This window comes from Capsella rubella, unplaced genomic scaffold (assembly GCF_000375325.1).
Source record: "Capsella rubella cultivar Monte Gargano unplaced genomic scaffold, Caprub1_0 scaffold_7, whole genome shotgun sequence".
Classification (NCBI taxonomy): domain Eukaryota; kingdom Viridiplantae; phylum Streptophyta; class Magnoliopsida; order Brassicales; family Brassicaceae; genus Capsella; species Capsella rubella.
In genome coordinates, this window is record NW_006238917.1 from 6,853,807 (window position 1) to 6,867,056 (window position 13,250).

The 13,250-nt window shown below is 35.7% G+C and overlaps 2 protein-coding genes across 7 annotated transcripts; one reads left to right on the plus strand and one right to left on the minus strand.

The window, feature by feature from the left end:
- Window positions 1–20: 20 nt before the first annotated feature.
- LOC17878474 lies at window positions 21–5,899 on the minus strand. Its single transcript, XM_006285674.2, has 16 exons — window positions 5,608–5,899; window positions 4,623–5,041; window positions 4,315–4,540; window positions 3,969–4,217; window positions 3,769–3,884; window positions 3,562–3,660; window positions 3,381–3,468; window positions 3,032–3,261; window positions 2,764–2,948; window positions 2,458–2,657; window positions 1,874–2,206; window positions 1,671–1,772; window positions 1,093–1,390; window positions 784–932; window positions 417–701; window positions 21–326 (listed from the first exon to the last, which is right to left on the minus strand). Exons 2-16 carry the CDS (start codon window positions 4,919–4,921, stop codon window positions 138–140), a joined length of 3,048 nt encoding a protein of 1,015 aa, XP_006285736.1. The 5' UTR covers window positions 4,922–5,041; window positions 5,608–5,899; the 3' UTR covers window positions 21–137.
- Window positions 5,900–9,348: 3,449 nt separating this feature from the next.
- Window positions 9,349–12,850, plus strand: LOC17880576 (SPX domain-containing membrane protein At4g22990). 6 transcript variants are annotated; one of them, XM_023779460.1, is made up of 9 exons: window positions 9,349–9,574; window positions 10,077–10,170; window positions 10,251–10,371; window positions 10,442–10,753; window positions 10,843–11,408; window positions 11,479–11,786; window positions 11,876–12,054; window positions 12,131–12,455; window positions 12,539–12,850. In XM_023779460.1, exons 2-9 carry the CDS (start codon window positions 10,118–10,120, stop codon window positions 12,775–12,777), a joined length of 2,103 nt encoding a protein of 700 aa, XP_023635228.1. In that variant the 5' UTR covers window positions 9,349–9,574; window positions 10,077–10,117; the 3' UTR covers window positions 12,778–12,850. The 6 variants fall into 6 exon arrangements, with proteins under 6 accessions (XP_023635228.1, XP_023635230.1, XP_023635231.1 ...); XM_023779462.1 differs by having other exon boundaries at window positions 10,115–10,170; XM_023779463.1 differs by having other exon boundaries at window positions 10,118–10,170.
- Window positions 12,851–13,250: the final 400 nt, after the last annotated feature.

Sequence of the window (13,250 nt, forward strand, 5' to 3'; positions counted from 1 at the left end):
CACTCTTTTGCTCTTAAAAATAACAGGCATGAGTCCCATCATTATTAACTAATATGTATATCATATAACCAAAATCATCACAAAGATGGAAACACTACAGACTACATTTTAAAAGAGAGTGAAGAACCTGATTTTATCTAAGATCCTGCAATTTCTTTCTCTGATCTATGGATAACAAAATGATCGACGACCTTTACGGTGTTGACAGGATCCTGCTGCAATATTGTTGCACACCATTTGCTTGGGTACATTCTGTGATGACTCATCTTCACAGTCGGTCTCGACTCTGCATCCCAGTCCTTGTCCAGCTTCCATTCCTTTGGCACCTGGACTCATTCATCACATACACTCTTCTGGTTAATTCCATAATCACAAACTTTTCTTTTGTCATTTTAACCCCAAAGATTTTTTCTCACCTTGTCTACCCCGAGAGTGAAGACTTCAAGGTCACCATCAGGTTTGATGTGGAGACGGGTGAATGATTTGTAATTGGCTATCCGAAGCGAAGAGAATGCTTCATCAAAGTGTATGTGAAGCCAGTTGATGGATATATATAAGTAACTTCCAAAAACCAAAGATACAACAGGAGTTGAGAAGACCCAAAAGTATAGGAAGACAGAAGCATAATAGATTGCTGCTCCGCTTCGAGAAAGTGAATCCATTCCTTTTTGACATATGTTAGTCCGAGTAACCGCCATCACCTATTGTGAAATACTTCAATTTCAGCTGCAATTTTCTTTCTATTTTACCTAAAATGAAGGCTTAGTTGATGAATTATGCTACCTCGGGAATATCAAATGCTGACATAAGATACTTGATGCAGGCGGGATAAAATCCAAATGTCCATTGTTCAATACGGTCTCGAAGGCCAGTAGGGTCTGGAAAGTGTTCATTTTCTACTGATTTGTACCACTGATACAATGTATGATACCCTGTGTAGCCAAGAGATTCAAAATGTCAAAATCTGTTAAGGTTTGAGCACATATGCAAAAAAAAAAAGTTTGATTAAGGTAGGATCACATATTTAATCTATTACTGTCATGAAATTGTAATAAGGAAAGCCAAAGAACATTATATGGCAAGGAAACTGACCGGACGTCGCAAGGAGCTTATGTTGAATACAGATTTCTATGCCAAGTTCCAACAACAACATAAGAATCAAAGCAGCTGTCAGGTGTGCAGCAACATGAAGAATTCCAATTACCAATCTTTTCCTCCGAGATATTTTTGAGGGAACAAACATTATTGCAGTTATTAGCAACATAAGAACACCGGTGAAAGACACATATGACTTCTCTATTACATACACAAAGGAGTTCCAAACTGTGCCAAAGAAACTCCCCAGGTGGCCAGAAAATGAATCACCTCGTAAGATATGGCCTAGCTTGCACTGAAACCAAAGAGGAACGAAAAATAAAGACCTTCTCGTAAGTGTAAATGAGCATGAAAGATGATTTGCGCAGGAAAAACACTACTACAGGATATAGTTATGCAAGGGCTGTCTCAGTTTCAGCACTTCGTAGTAGATGCTGGTAATGTGTATAGTTTCAATACGCAAATCTTAATGACCAATTCAGGCTGTACTGCTAACAAAAGATATATAAATGGAAAAACAAGAAATAGTTCATATGAAAATAGAGTGAGAAAGTCAAAAGCTTGTAAAACCGCACCTGAGGGAACAAGGAAAAGACCAAGAGAAAGTATATGATGCCACCAATGAAATCAAATTGCCAGTTCTTTTTCCTGAACTTTAAAATATTCCCCAAAGCAATCTGCAAAGAACAGCAAACAACATAAAATATCTGAATGCAAAGAAAACAAGGCAAATCAGTGATCGTGGATAAGAGACCCAAGAAACAAGAAAAAAGAGTACCCTGCTTGAATCATCAAAAGAAGGATATGCAGATTTACTTTCGTAAGATGCACCATAAAACTTTGAAAAGTTACTGAACACATGGGTGGGATGCAAAAAAGCCCCTCCACAACCATTAACAATGAGATGTTGGACATGAGCAAGTCCATCTGATTGAGTACATGAATGACGCATATAATGATGCAAATCTCCTGCCATTCTAAGTTTACACCTGCCTTTCAAAAAGTCACAGATCAGGTGCCTCATGTTCTTTCCAGTATCGTCTTTCCAATACCAATCAAGAAGCCAGTTTGGCTCATGTGTGATAATGATCACTGCATCATTCTCTCCAACCTATATTAAAAGATAAAATCATTCATCAACACAACAAATAAATTTTTACTAGTATCAAGTAGAAGACCCCAAACTCTAATAGCCTAAACCAAGATCTTCACAAACAAAAGATTAACTCAAAACATATATCACAGAGCTTCATAAGTTGTGAACAAAATATCAAAAGAGCTGGAGTAGATGGAAGTAGTATATTTTGCATAGTATCTGCAGAATCTATTTAGCAAGGGAAAGAAAGATGATGCTGAATCTACCTTCTCCTTCACTAATTCAGAAAAGAAATTGAACTGGTACGCATCAATATCACCATGAAGCGCAAGATCCAAACCAAAGACCCACCATCCTTTAGGTAGCTGCAGGGCAAAATAGCTTTTCTTTTGAGGCATTAACCAGCCACCCAACCAACTTTTATGGCATACATACCTCATGAAAGTATTAAGTCCATCAAACCAGTCTAAAAGGTTAAATAAGAACACTACAATTAGAAGCAATAGCGACAAACACCAATTATGTAAAAAATATTACTAGAGAAAGATATGAAGTTGAGAGCTGAAACCCACCATGGTTTCCAGGGATAAGAAAACATTGAGGACCATCATAATGCTTCAGATCAGACACCCCCTCAGGTAATTCAGGCTTGTCAACAGAGATTGAATCTGTTTTATACCAAAGGGGAGGTTGAAGCGCATACTCAAAAGGACAAAATAAACGTTTTTCATATGTAAATGCTGATGGATTGGGGTATCTGCAATATATCATAGAAAGACATCTTCAGATCTGACAAACAAAATAGAGAACATGGAAATCACATGTATACGAAAATCTTACGCAAGATCTCCCCCAATAAGCAGTACGTTACCCCTTTGTAGAGATATAAAATCATTATCTAGCGGGACTTTGATAAAAGGCTGAGCTAGGAGTTTCGCGACAGAATATGATGAATTTCCACCATCACCAGTATCCGCCATAAAGTCAAACCAGAAATCATTCTTATCAGTTAAGTGGTCATATAAAAGTTCCTTGCTCTTGTTTCCATCACAATCATTGCTCATTGCAGCCTACAGATATATGAACGGGGTAGGTTACAAAAATTGGAATATACTAAGAAAATTACAATGCGGAACGATAAAAGGATCTGAGATGAAGAGGCAATAAATATCACTAACAAATATTATACCTGCATCATTCGCATGTCAAAGCGGCCAAGAAAGACAGTGACTGATACGAGGAGGTCAAACACAGTTTTAAACAAATCAGCTGAAGTTCTGAAATAGATAATCAGACAGATCAGACCATGCTCAAGTATCCTACTTTAAATGTGTATTCTTCAAAGAAAACATCAGTTGGCATAGACATACCCTGAATACCAAGGAACCATATCTAAGAAATTAGGTTTCATTTGTTGCCTCTTCAACTTCTCATAATTTTCGACAGACAGAGGGTGTGCCAGAGCCCACCTAACCGTACAACAAAAATTAACATAAGACACCTAATTATTCTGTATGTGTTGAATACTTTAGTTACAATATTCGTTTAACAACAACTATGCCAAAGCTGCTACTTACCCTGTTGATCTCTCAACTACATAATTAGCAATGTAAAGGCCAATAAACGTTGCCCACAACGAGTATATAGGAGAAATTTCATCAGATGAATCAGGACAAGATCCATTGCATGCCAACTGCAGATAAAAAGGTAGGAACATGACAGAGACTGGTCAAATAAGCACGTACACAACAATTTAGAATAGTATCAGAAGCCAGACCTCCCCATAGATGACCCATTTGGACAGTAATGGATAGTCACGTGCAGATCCAACAGGAGCAAACCATGATGAGCAGACTTGGTCTCTCAGCTCATCAATGTGAGTAAATTTCGCAAGCCAAGTACTGTTGCCATCTTCTCCTTTCCATAATGAAAAACGGCTAGAATGCTTTCTTTCAAGGGGTGTTTGGCTCTGAAAAGCACGATTACCACAATGGCTGTAGAAAATACAGCACGCTATGCTAAGAACCTGCACAAGATAAAAGACAATAAAATTTAATTGATATTTAAAATAGTGCTTATAAGCAAGTGTTCTTTATCTACAAGATTGGGGATAGCGTACGTACAGCACAACTTTGAAGAATGGTTAAGATCTCTGGGCGTCTTCCAGCCACACGAGAAACAAGACCAATATACCAAAGCCCAAGAAAAATGATGTGGAAGACAAGAAGGAAGACTATGGATGATATGTAAATTGTTAGAAACAAGGACAAATTCATCCTCAAATCCAACCCCATTGACTGAAAACTTGGGAGATGGTACAAAGCTGCAACTAAAATCCAAGCAATGTACCTACAAAATAGAACAAACAAAGAAAAGTGTTCAATTTTTCTGATATACACGTTAGGGAAGACATAATGAAGGATTGACTTACCACCGACTGAAGGTTGAGTAGCTTGGTCGGATAGTCTTTTTGATGAACGGAGATGAAAAGAAATAGAAAAATCCAAGCAAGCAGGCATACATGGACCACCACTTGAAATTATTGTCTAACTTTTCTACAAGACTATGCATGTTCTCCGACGAAATAAAGAATAGGCAACCCAAAATCACAGCAATCATAGCATGGCGTGAATGCTCATGCGGATAAGGGTAAGTATGGGTTAGCATCGTTCTGACCCTCTCCATCTTGAGGTTATGTAGAAAACGAGGAGAATGCTTATCAGATCCCATAGCTTGAGGTTCCTGTAGTCCTTAAAACTCTTGAAGAATCCAAATCTTGACAGAACCAAGAGTGGTTAGCAGAATAACTTCAGCATCCCAATTTCAAATTCAGCAGACAGAACCTTTTGCCTAAAAAGATCAAAGCAAAAAAAAAAAGCAATACATTCAGCACAGTCTGGTCTACTAGTGGAAAAAATAACGTATATCTTGTTGTACAAAGTCCTGATGACAAAAAATTCACATGGAAACTCCCTTTCCAATCACATAAGGAAAGCCAAGTTTGGTTAAAATACTTAAGACTCTGTGTATAGTTCTGAATTCTATACCATTGTCAGATGTATAGTTCTGAAATCACATATGCCTCAAGCTCTTGTTACAAAGTTAAGATTTTTCTAATCTCTATCAGTCCAACGATCTACCAATTTAGAAGAAAAATCCATCTTTCTAAAAAAAATCAACCACACTACCAAACATGAATGCTACCGATTTCCTCACTATTCCTAAATGCCAAAAAATATCTACACCACACACACAGACTCTTTGTTAAAATCAGACTCTTTGTTTTCGTATGACAATCAAACAATACTTAAATTTTATATTATCATCTTGATTCAGTCACTTAATTATCCTGAATTAATAACATTAAAAACCAAGCTAATGTCAAATTACAAATACGTCAGAGGAGATGAGAATACCTTTCAAAGGCTTCAACAGTGTTTTAAAAATCACAACTTCAAAACAGGCGAATCTTATCGAATTCTCCTACCGATTCAGTGGAAATGGTGATGATCATCTCCCACATTGACTCATAACCCTAGAAGAAGAGATACATTTCTTCAGATTGGATTCAGAAAATGGTAAAAATTGATTGATTGGTATGTGGGTGAGTCAAAGGGGATGATGAATCCACGAGATTTGTGGTTGTGAAATGAGAAGAACCATTTTTTTCGGAGAGAGATGAAGCATATGCTTCCCATTTTTTATTTTTCTTTCTCGGAGGCGAATCTCCTGATTCCAGAATCTTTCTATTATGGAGTTCATTTGTTTTTTTTTTTTTTTTTTTTTTTAAATAAAGAAAATGCACTTTTAAATGTGTGAAAATAAAAGTTACTTAAATCTACTACATTTTCAATCTAATTTAGTTAGATTTGGTTCTCGATATTATTATTTTTGTTCGGGCTAAGATATCATTGATTCATGTTATGCTAAAAAAAATTAAAACTATTTAATTATTTTTATTTTTTTTACTTGCAAAATGAAGCTAGCAAACAATCAAAAATTGCGATTTTATTTCAATTTTAAGGTCATTTTTGTTGTTGTTGTTGGTGGTGGTGGCTACTTTGATAATATTTACTTCTCATATGTCATATATTTCTTATTGTCTCTTATACAAGAGCTTTTAGCATAAGCATATGTTTAATTATCTATATAACAAATACTAGTTAAAAAATATATATATTACATAACATGGAAATTCCTGTCAAACCTCTCCCAAATATGTGGAAAAAAAACTAGTTATATAGAAGCACAAAATCAGCTTCTTTAAACCTTTGAGAATTCGTGTATCACAGCTACATTCGATCCATAAATGTTTGAAAATACAATATATTGAGTTTGTAAACATTTTCTCAGATCAACTCCTTTAGCTCTAAAATTACTAGCTTTCTCATTACCTAATTCATTTATTTGGTTGAGAGTCGAGATGTTCGTTATTTGATCTTAGCTAGTGACTTTACTGACTAGTATAGTTAAAAGTATATGGTCATGTGATCGTCAAACGCAAATGGTTTCGGTTAACTTTTTATAGGATCGTTAATTCGACTTTATTGGTGGAGAAAAAGAAAGCGAATAGTCGTATTTCTAAAGTGATACTTTTACTCATTTTGGTTACATAACATTAGCCATGTCCACGTGATGATCATATTATAATATGGGACATGCATGAAGTAGTGTGAGATATTATTATAGACGTACTAAAACTATAGTATTATTGTTTTGTCGTTCTCATAATTAAAAAAAATGAAGTAGATCCTCAACTAAACTTTTATAACTGAGGACCCACTCAATCTTTCAAGTTCGCAAACCTTAATTATTCATATTTATGTACTGACATTGTTTTTTTCTTTTTTGCTAAACAATTTATGTACTGACATGAAGTAACTATAAATACGTTCAGCCAGATTTTGTAATAACTTGATGGTTTATACTTTATAGTTGTACTGGTAAGTTTTCAAATTCACTTCCAATATATATGTAAATCAATTAAACCACACACACTTGTACGTATGTCTTTTGATTGGGCTGTGGATCGGACATTAATTAATGCCACCAACAACATGTCTTTCTTTCTCTGATATTTTAGTTTTGCTCATTTGTTTTGTACTGGTACTATTTTATATGGACAGTATGTTTTGCTTGTTGTCCTAGTAACGATCACATACAAAGTCTTTGTTGGAAACTTCTTGCATGCACATGGGAACTTTTTTTTTTTTTGCTAACTGGTAAATATCATATAAAATGAAAGTGGTTTGGATTTACATAAAGAAAACCTAAACATTTGGTTCCTTGGCAAAAAGAAAGAAAAAGCAAGGAAGCAAATAACAAAACCTAAGAGAGCAGTTCTTCATCGGATCCATAGACGCATTAGTTTTCTGAAACTTTTGCGATGACATCTTGCAGAGATAGAATTGATGACTTCTCTGTCAATAGATTTGAAAATAGTTGACGAAGGAATAATCTGGAGGTTATGGAGCAGATTATTTCTCTGTTTCCATATAGCATAGACTGTGGCATGAGCAGCCATAGTGCTGGGAACTTGATTTTAATTGGGGTCGTCTTTATTTATCAACCTATGTAGTGCTGGTTATTATCAACTACGCTCTCTATAATTAGTAAGATAAGATATTTAGTTTTTGAGATATATAAGACTCATAGAGAGAGGCTACATTTTTCGCCATATAATTTGTGATACATAACGAAACTTATAAGCACATGGGAGGATTGGACAAAATTTGCTCACGTATAACGAAAATAAATGACTACCTATTGATATATATCATGTTATGTGTTTGTATAACATTAGTCATCGTCTCATCGATACAACATGTCATTTTACTTCTATCAAGAAATTATACATATCCAACCTAGCTAAAAATGTATGTTTCCAACAAACCATTTGACTTCTATCATATAATCTATGTATTATAGAGGCTGTTTTTGGAAAGGTTTCCTATCATAATCAACGTTTTTGATAGTAGTTATTGAAAATAAATTACGTACATAATTAACATGTGCTATTATTAAACAAGGTACGATATAATGGAGGCATGCATGGTACCACATTTCCATTATATACCCAGGTGGCCAGGTGCATACAAGAACTACCACATGAAAACTAATGGCACGTATAATTCTAACTTTCTAAGAATGACGACACCGACAAGAAGAAACGCATGGACCGACCATGGGATTGGGATGCTCATTAATGGATGTCTATATTTGAAGGGATTAGAAATGTATATTGCCTGAAATGATAGATAAAAATAATAAGAATAGACCAAAACCAAAATGAAAATCAAAACTTCATTTTGATGATACAGAAAACCAACAAATACTTCTTTGGGAAAGTTTCACCAAGTTCTTTTATATATATACTTTCATCAAAACTCTTTCAACGATGTGAACCAAAGTCGTATATTTGAGTATCATGGTGTCACCTCATCAATAGTAAAGATGCTCTAATCGTCGCTCATTAACACATGTTTTAGTCCCACATACATTATAGACTATAGAGTCAAGAATACGTCTTTCCCCTCATGGCAAAAAGCAATTATTGAAAGCCATAACCTCGATCTGAATCAATGATAGCCCAAGGAGAAAAAACAAATTACAAATCAAGAATATCGTAGAGCTTTGTCCAACTAATGTGTTTGGTTTCTACCAAAAAAAAAAAAAACTAATGTGTTTGGATTTTAACACACCAAATTGTAGATCCCTACTATAGAAGAAAAAACACGAAATTGTAGATTCTTTTTTACGAAAAGACAATTGATGTATGACGAAAAAAAAAAGAAAAATAAGAAGACAGATAATTATAAAAAGTCTACGCATGTTTTTCTTTTGTTCAATTATTTAACTTTTATGCAAAATTCAAAACATATTATTATTAATTATACATGGATGAAAAAAGAAGAAGGATAATCCATTATCTGATTAACAAGAAAATGATTGAGATATTTTTCTTTTTTTTTGCCGTCATGAAAATGTTTTTTCAACAGAAAAATTCCTGTTACCGAGATAAATTCATTATCTCAAATAAATAAAATATTGAGACAAAAAAAATTCATTATCTCAAATAGCATAAAATATTGAGATAAAATTGAATGGAGAGGATCCGACAAATAAAAAAAAGCTCTTTCTTCACTCTTGCTCCTCCTCTAAAACCGTATAAAAATCGTTCAACGTGACTCCGCAGCTGCAACTGAGCAGAGTCAGAGAGCCACTCTCTATTTTGGTTTCTTCTCCATTCCTTTTTCTTTTGTTTCTTTTCTCACCGCCGAATCTCACAAGTCGGTCCTTAGCAAATACAATATTACCATTTTGCAACAGAAACAAAATCTGGGCTGCTCTCTCTCTCTTTTTGGGATTTTATTTCGTGTTGAGGTAAATAGTACTGTGCCTTTCTCTGTTTTCTTATCCTTTCTCTCGTTTACAGTGGTTGGTTGAGATTAAAGAGTGAACCTTTGATTCATTACGGTAGGTGTCTCTGTTCTCTCTTTGATGATTACGGTGGCGGTTTCGCTCATTTCTTTTCCATTGGATCAACAAAAGACGAGTTCTTTGTGAATTCTATTGTAGATGCATCTTAGCTTCAAGTTCTTAGTGATTTAGAAATTATAACTTGTACTTCGAGTGCAAAAGATGGACTCTTTTGCTGAAACAGAGAATCTGGTTAACCGAATCAACACATCGCAATCAGGAATTATACTTATTGATATATACCACACATATATTAATCAAGTTCCAATCTTTTTCCTGTACCAACATGTATCCGTCATAAATTGAGTGTCACCGGTATAGTTAGGCATATTTTTTACATTGCAAGTTGTTTCTTTTTTCTGTTTTTGTGTGTGTATGTGATCATTCTTGTTAAGCTGGTTTGTGGGTTTAATCAAGCTGGATTCATCTTTCTTTTCATTGTAGAAGATGGTTGCCTTTGGGAAAAAGCTTAAGGAACGGAGCATTCAAGAATGGCAAGAGTAAGTTCTCTATATACTATTTGATAAATTCGAAAACTGTTTGTCCTGATTAATGTGAATCATGATGATCTCTCTTGTAGATATTACATCAATTACAAACTGATGAAGAAGAAAGTGAAGCAGTACAGTCGCCAGTTACAAGGAGGAAATCTTGAGCGCCGCCATGTTCTTAAAGATTTCTCTAGGATGCTTGATAATCAGGTAACAACAAGTTTTAGAGGTTTGTAAGACAAAAGTGTGGAGCTTTCTAAATGCTAATTCGAATGTGTAGATCGAGAAAATAGCTCTTTTCATGTTGGAGCAACAAGGATTGCTTTCAAGTAGGCTACAAAGACTAAGGGAGTCGCATGATGCTATCCAAGAGCAGCCGGAAATCTCTCATATTGCTAATCTAAAGGAGGAGTATAGAGCTGTTGGGCAAGATCTTCTCAAGCTTCTGTTTTTTGTTGAGATAAATGCTATTGGTATCCGTAAGATACTCAAGAAGTTCGATAAACGGTTTGGTTATAGATTCACAAACTACTATGTCAAGACTCGTGCTAACCATCCTTATTCTGAACTTCAGCAAGTCTTTAGACATGTGGTAAGTAAAGTCTTAAATGAAACAAATGCTAGCCTGATTGTAATTGTTTCTCTCTATGTAAGCTTAACTTTGATTATAATGTTGATTAGGGCCTTGGAGCTGTTGTTGGAGCTGTATCTCGGAACCTTCATGAGCTTCAAAACAATCAAGGAAGCTACTTATCGATTTATGATCAGCCAGTTCTTCCTCTTCAGGATCCTGTAGTGGATTCGATTAGAGCCGCAGTGGATAGGCTAACGCGGTCAACAAACTTTCTACACTTCATGGCTCAGCACGCGCTTATAATGCAAGAAGAGTTACCGAGTCCACAAGATGAGGAAGGGGAAGAAGAAGATGGGAGATATCACTTCATGTCTCTATTGTTGAATTTGGTCAACACATTTCTCTATATGGTCAATACATATATCATTGTCCCTACTGCAGATGACTATTCCATGAGCCTCGGTGCAGCAGCAACAGTGTGCGGTGTTGTAATTGGTGCTATGGCTGTGGCTCAGCTCTTTTCTTCAGTTTACTTCAGTGCCTGGTCCAATAGATCCTACTTCAAACCCCTCATATTCAGTAGCATCGTCCTCTTTATTGGGAACTTGTTGTATGCATTAGCTTTTGACCTCAACTCAATAGCGGTTCTCTTGATTGGCCGGCTTTTCTGTGGGTAAGTCTCTTTAGACTTCAACTTCTCATATTATCAGTTCTTGAGGAATTAACCATATTGTATTTTTCAGGTTTGGATCGGCAAGAGCAGTGAACCGGAGATATATAAGTGATTGTGTACCATTAAAGATCAGAATGCAGGCTTCAGCAGGTTTTGTTAGTGCAAGTGCTCTAGGAATGGCGTGTGGTCCTGCGCTTGCTGGTCTATTGCAAATCAGATTCAAGATCTATAAACTTACATTTAATCAAGATACATTGCCGGGTTGGGTTATGGCTATAGCTTGGCTTGTATACTTAGTCTGGCTAGCTATTTCGTTTCGGGAGCCTGCACATCAACCTGAGGAGATTCCTAAGACTTCAGAAGAGACTAATAACTCTGGTATGTCTAGTTCCTAATTGCCTCTTTGGTAGATTGATAAGAGTTACTGAAAACTGATTATAGCCTTTTTGGGTTGGTGTGAGTGATAGAAGCTGTCCAAGATGTGAATCTGGAGAAAGGTATGAAACAACCATTGCTGATTACAGCAGAAGAAATAGAAGAGCAAGCTGAAGATGAATGTGATGGAAGCGAAGAAGCTGCTGAAGATTCCCGTACACCTGCAAACTCCATTGTAGCTGCTTATAGGTTACTTACACCTTCAGTAAAGGTAGATAAGTGAAACCTAAATTTACTTCTGAGAAGTAATTGTGCAATTCTGATGATGAGACTTGATTGGTTTTCAGGTTCAACTATTGATATACTTCATGCTTAAGTATGCAATGGAGATTCTTCTCTCTGAATCAAGTGTCATCACCACTTACTACTTCGGCTGGTCCACGAGCTCAGTTGCGATCTTCTTGTTTTGTCTTGGTCTCACGGTTCTTCCTGTTAACCTCGTCGTTGGGAGCTACATAAGCAACATGTTCGAAGACAGGCAAATCCTGTTGGTCTCGGAGATTATGGTCTGCTTAGGAATACTTCTCAGCTTCCATGTCGTTGTTCCTTACACTGTACCACAATACGTTTGCTCAGGACTCATCATGTTTGTTTCTGCAGAAGTTCTTGAAGGTAAAAAAAGATTGATATATACTACCCAAAAACTTCTATGTAGATCAAATCGAATCTAATCCAAACATTTTCTTGTTTTGAAGGTGTTAATTTGTCGTTACTCTCAAGGGTAATGTCTTCAAGGCTATCAAGAGGGACATATAACGGAGGTTTGCTTTCGACGGAGGCAGGCACGATCGCACGTGTGATTGCTGACGTTACGATTACAGTCGCCGGATACTTTGGACGGAACAGGCTTTTGAATGTCACTCTGCTTCCGTCTCTAGTCATTTGTATTTTGTCTATTGTAGCTACTTGTTTTACTTATAACTCCATGTATTAGTACTCTCTTCACAAATTTTACCCCTTCAATAACTAAATCATTACTAATAAGACCGTTCATCTACGTTGTTGTACATTATGTTATCTTATTCATGCAATAGGGTTACGTTGACTAAAACATTAATGACATACCAAAGAAAAAGATCATTTGCCTGCGCTTTAAGGCAAATATTAAAACAAAATCGGTCACGTGATTGGACAATTATTGCGGTAAGGACCTCATCAGCTACTACGTATTACTACTACTTGTCACTTTGGGTCATCAGCTTACTGCAAAGTCTATGATATTTGATTTTATTTTCTAATCACATCAGCAGCTATCTTATATATCTTTTGACGATTTATTTCTGTGAAATTTCAATTTCGAAATGAAACAAAATTTGGTTTTTTCAGAAAATTTCATCGTTTTCTACTTTTTTTGTTTTCTTGGTTTTTTCTGTTTATTTTGTTGTGATCATATAGTGGATGACACAC